Source organism: Bison bison, unplaced genomic scaffold (assembly GCF_000754665.1).
Source record: "Bison bison bison isolate TAMUID 2011002044 unplaced genomic scaffold, Bison_UMD1.0 scf7180017862158, whole genome shotgun sequence".
Lineage (NCBI taxonomy): Eukaryota > Metazoa > Chordata > Mammalia > Artiodactyla > Bovidae > Bison > Bison bison.
In genome coordinates, this window is record NW_011492730.1 from 1545894 (window position 1) to 1551893 (window position 6000).

The window sequence follows — 6000 nt, forward strand, 5'->3', positions numbered from 1 at the left end:
GCACTGTCTGGTATGGCAGCCCATAGTGACCACTGAGCACCCAAAATGTGACTGGCTCAGACTGAGGAGTGTAAGCGTAAAACACACAGCAAATTTCAAAGACCTGGGAAGATGTGAGCATGCAAAACATCATTATTAAATTTTAAAATACTGAGTACATGGTGAAATGGTAATTTTTTAATATATTAGTTTAAAACTAATATATATTAATATATTAAAATTAATTTTATTTATTTCTTGTTAATGTGGCTACTAGCAGAATTTAAGTATCACATGTGGCTAGTATTGTATTTCTATCAGATTGGGCAGCTTTAGACTCTCAAACCGTCTGTCCACTCTACTTACTCTGTACTCTATCAATCATTTTTCTTTCTCTCACTTTCTACATTATCTCTTAATAATATTTAGTGGTTTTCTGTCTTGTGCTACTGCTCTTTAGACTTACTTCTGAAACTTACCCTGGTATATTTTTAAAAATCTAAGTGATGAAATGGGTTACTTTCTAGTTCTACAGGATATACACACTGCATTTTTATATTAAACTACATTTAATTTTATGTTAAATCTAAGAGCTACTTTTAACTTCTAAAATGCTTTCTATGACTTACATTTGCTGGAGGTCGGTTCCCACTGTTTGCCAGTTTCCACATTTTCATGGAAATACGTGCTGGATTAATATTTTTAATGATACTGTCATCTTCAGAAATAACAGTAATCATAAAATCTGTAATGGGGAACATTAAAAAGTTATTTTCTTTCTAGTTCAATTAGTGGATTTGGTTAAATAATTCTATGTCTTAAAGCATACATCTTCTTTAAATGTTAATAATAAAATTCTGATGAAGAAATAAAACTATAATTAGTCTTTCCCAACTATTTGTCTACAGAACTATACAATCATTACAGGTATTGGATATAGATCAATAGTGCTAAACCTCCCACAGAAATCTAATAAATACATCTTTGATCCTTCAGTATTGTAAAGACGATGATGTACAACTCTCATGTGTTTGTATAAACATATTATGTTCCTACTTCATGCCATAAATGATGCTATATAAAGCGAGAAAAAGAAAAACACATTTTTGCCATTAATAGTCCTTTGTCTTATTTTCACAGTCTGCCAAGCAAGACCAAAAAGGGTAGGCTGTGTTATCTGCAGCACAGGGAACTATATTTAATATCCTGTGATAAATCATAATAGAAAAGAATATGAAAAAGAATGTGTATATGTATGTATAACTGAATCACTCTGCCATACTGCAGTGATTAAGACAACACTGTAAGTCAATTATACTTCAGTAAAAAATAAAACGAAAAGTTAGACTGAGACTCAGCAATCTAGGTCAAATGGTTACAAATCTATATGCTTTATGTAGTCTGCGAATACAGTGTTTACCTTCTTTTATGATTTTTCAATAGCATACCATAGTTAAACTAGTAATATTCCCTTATATGTATCATCTATAATATTCATTGGTCACCTATTACAGTTTTTACACAGGAAATAGGACTTATCTCCTCAAACAGATTTAAAAGTTTATGTATATACATAATTATTTTAAAATAGTGTTAAATTTCACTTTAAACTTTCTGGTCTGCTTCTTTCACCGCACAGGAATTCATCCATTCAAGAAAATCAAAGTCTTCAAGAAAATGACCTATGCAAAGCAAATATAATTTCCTATTGACTTGACAGCTGCCATATTACACAGGAATCATCTGCTTAGTTGATTGTCTCCTACATTAGACTGAACTCAATGAAAACTGCCATGTTCATTACTGGAACTAAGAATCTAGCATAGTGGGTGGGCATAGCAGATATTCAGTAAATCTTTGCTGTTACGAAGTGTCTTTGCTGCTGCTGCTGCTGCTAAGTCACTTCAGTCGTGTCCGACTCTGTGTGACCCCACAGACAGCAGCCCACCAGGCTCCACCATCCCTGTGATTCTCCAGGCAAGAACACTGGAGTGGGTTGCCATTTCCTTCTCCAAGGCATGAAAGTGAAGTCGCTCAGCTGTGTCCGACTCTTAGCGACCCCATGGACTGCAGCCCACCAGGCTCCTCCATCCATGGGATTTGCCAGGCAAGAGTACTGGAGTGAGGTGCCACTGCCTTGTCTTTAATCGTAAATTATGTGATGCATTTCTATCCAAATTAAATTGAACAGTCCTCAATTTGGTTTAACAGTGCAACATATTTAGTGGAACACACCCTCACAGCTCCTGCCATTCAGCAGTTCATATTTCTTTGGCAGAATCTCACAATTCAGTGAATTAATAAACACAAACTGAACTACTTTAAGCTATCAGCTTATACATGAACTTTAAGTTCATTCTTGACCATTAAAGCAATGTAGGATATAGAGGAGAGGGAAAATAAAGCTAAGTCAAATATACTTTCTTTGCCATTTAGAAGTCCACAACATGATTGCTTTTTTATCATGTTGAACACCTGGGATAAATAATTTACCGTATTAATCCAAGAGGCAAATTATCACCACAAATTTATTTTAAAACTGAATTACTCACCAGTGAAAATACCCCCTGCTAAAAAGGAAGCATCCTTGTCATATTTAACATTGAGACGAATGGGTTTTTCAGGGTCTGGAAGAATGATCAACTTAATTATGGGTCCTTCTATGGTATTCTTGTTATAAATGGCTTTAACCTGCATATTATGTTCTCCTCTAAAAAGAAAGAAAAAGGGAGAGTGGGGAGCAGGGTTCAAATTGTATTAGTTATAATTAAAAATTCTGAGACAATTTATACAAAGTTTAACTCATTTAGGAAACCTCTCTACTCCTGTTTTATTCCAACTCCTAACTAACACTAAATAGCAGCTATGTATTACTCTTAACTTCAAGTAATAATAAAAATCAATCTCTATAATACCAATAACTATCAATACTTTCAGTTCTTACCTAGGGGCCAAAACACTGAACACTCCAAAATTAGCCCTGCCCCTTTCATCAGTTTTATGCTGTTGGTTTGAAGGAGTGAGCTAAAAACAAAACAAAACGGTTAATTAGAAAATTCTACAAATCAAATTCTTTTCCTCTATTACTATTTAAAAAGCTACATTTGCACACACTCTAAAATCTAAAATTGTCTAATTTAAACTAGCTGAAATAATATAATATGTAATCACATAATACAAAGGATAATGATCATTCACATTGATCAGTTAAACTAGAATTTTGTGTATTTCAATTATTAAGTTGCAGAATTCAGTGTTTACTCTTTCAATAATGCTGATATATCAAGTGAAGTTTGGTCACATAAATACAGAAGGTATGTGCCAAAATCGGGGGGTTGTGGGAGACAGTGCAGGAGAAATAAACATAAATACTCATACAAAATTTTAAGTCAAGGCATAACACCATGTCTATCATTAGTTACTTCATCCTTCTCTTAATGTTTACACAGATGTGCTTCTTAAATCTTTGCTGCAATACTACCTTTGTAGTGATAATCAAGCTTTTACTTTTAAATGATTAAGAATCAATGGCCACATTCCCTAATCACTTGTTAGAAGAATCTTTCAGTCTTTTGCAGATGCTTCTCTAAAAACGAGGATCATACTCTTATTTGGGGTACAATTTAATCACTATTTAACACTCTTGGAAGCAAACACTAAGAACAAAAGTAAATTTGAAGACTGCAGTAGCAGAAAATCAGACTCTCTCCTAATCCTAATACTTAACTTCTGTTTAACGGAACCTAAAGATTAGGTCATTATGGTACATGCAAAAAAAAAAAAAAGCAATAGTTGGTGAGACACAAGTGAGAAAGAGTAATTTAACTGCTAAAATAAAACCCTGCATTTGTATCTGTCTCATTTACCTTCCAATCTATCCTCTCTCAACCTATCTTTTTCAGTCTTTCTTCCATCTGGGTCCTAAATCTTTGCTGCTAAGCCAGAAGTCAGTCTTCTATTTCAGGTTATATAACACCAATACTGTAGTCCTTTTTGACAGGCATAAGACTTTTGACCCTTTTTACTCTACCTTGAAAACTAGTCCATGTGGATGACCAGTCATTCCTGGCACTTTAACCCCCTGTATAGTTTTTATTTACTTTTTTTTAAAACTGCACACATGGCTTATAGGATCTTAGTTCCCTGACCAAGGTGCACCCATGACCCCCGCACTGGAAGCATGGAATCCCAACCACTGGACCACCAGGGAATACTCTTCTGTACAGCTTTTAAGATAAACAAGTTGGGTCCTGTGAAATCCTTACTGAAATTCTTAACTAATGGATTAATTTCAAGAGAACTGTATATTTACATAATATAAACTGTTTGTATCCACTAAAATTATAAAATCTCTGGAGGGATACTCAAGCCTGGCTAAATACAATTCCAAGATCTCTTTTCTGTGTTGCCTGGCAACAACCTGGCTAGGACAAATGAGTTCCCTTCAACCAACAGGAAAAACTTGTCAAAATACAACCTTGCAAGGGCCTGACAGCACCTTCCCCTTCCCCTCGCAGGAGGGCATCCAACTTTGTGCGAGACATCCAAATTCTCCTCTAGATCCTAACCTAACTATTCCAATACTCATGTTAACAACTGGTACCTAATCCTGGTACCAGACAGAATGTGGTCCACTGGAGAAGGGAATGGCAAATCACTTCAGTATGCTTGCATTGAGAACCCCATGAACAGTATGAAAAGGCAAAAAGATAGGACACTGAAAGATGAACTCCCCAGGTCGGTAGGTGCCCAATATGCTACTGGAGATCAGTGGAGAAATAATTCCAGAAAGAATGAAGGGATGGAGCCAAAGCAAAAACAACACCCAGTTGTGGATGGATCTGGTGATAGAAGCAAGGTTCGATGCTGTAAAGAGCAATATTGCATAGAAACCTGGAATGTTAGGTCCATGAATCAAGGCAAATTGGAAGTGGTCAAACAGGAGATGGCAAGAGTGAACATCAACATTCTAGAAATCAGCGAAGTAAGATGGAATAGAATGGGTGAATTTAATTCAGATGACCATTATATCTACTAGACCATTATATCTCCATCTAGAAATGGAGTACCCATCATAGTCAACAAGAGTCCAAAATGCAGTACTTGGATGCAATCTCAAAAACGACAGAATGATCTCTGTTCGTTTCCAAGGCAAATCATTCAATATCACAGTAATCCAAGTCTATGCCCCAACCAGCAACACTGAAGAAGCTGAAGTTGAACGGTTCTATGAAGACCTACAAGACCTTCTAGAACTAACACCCAAAAAAGACGCCCTTTTCATTATAGGGGACCAGAATACAAAACTAGGAAGTCAAGAAACACCTGCATGAACAGGCAAATTTGTCCTCAGAGTACAGAATAAACCGGGGCAAAGGCTAATAGAGTTCTCCCAAGAGAATGCACTGGTCATAGCAAACACCCTCTTCCAACAACACAAGAGAAGACTCTACACATGGACATCACCAGATGGTCAACACTGAAATCAGATTGATTATATTCTTTGCAGCCAAAGATGGAGAAGCTCTATACAGTCAGCAAAAACAAGACCAGGAGCTGACTGTGGCTCAGATCATGAACTCCTTATTGCCAAATTCAGACTTAAATTGAAGAAAGTAAGGAAAACCACTAGACCATTCAGGTATGACCTAAATCAAATCCCTTATGAGTATACAGTGGAAGTGAGAAATAGATTTAAGGGACTAGATCTGATAGAGTGCCTGAGGAATTATGGACAGAGGTTCGTGACATTGTACAGGAGACAGGGATCAAGACCATCTTAGGGAAAAGAAATGCAAAAAAGCAAAATGGCTGTCTGGGGAGGCCTTACAAATAGCTGTCAAAAGAGAAGCGAAAAGCAAAGGAGAAAAGGAAAGATACACCCATTTGAATGCAGAGTTCCAAAGAACAGCAAAGAGAGATAAGAAAGCCTTCCTCAGAGATCAATGCAAAGAAATAGAGGAAAACAACAGAATGGGAAAGACTAGAGATCTCTTTTAGAAAATTAAAGATACCAAGGGA

At 36.1% G+C, this 6000-nt stretch overlaps 1 protein-coding gene across 1 annotated transcript in view; it reads right to left on the reverse strand.

Annotated features, from left to right (window-relative positions):
• SMCHD1 (structural maintenance of chromosomes flexible hinge domain containing 1) overlaps positions 1-6000 on the reverse strand; it is a gene marked incomplete at its 5' end in the record, with an annotated part of 126878 nt that overhangs the window by 40978 nt on the left and 79900 nt on the right. The window contains 3 exons of the mRNA XM_010832731.1: positions 609-724; positions 2532-2689; positions 2924-3003. Coding sequence (XP_010831033.1) covers positions 609-724; positions 2532-2689; positions 2924-3003 — 354 coding nt within the window. The remainder of the gene's footprint in view (positions 1-608; positions 725-2531; positions 2690-2923; positions 3004-6000) is intronic.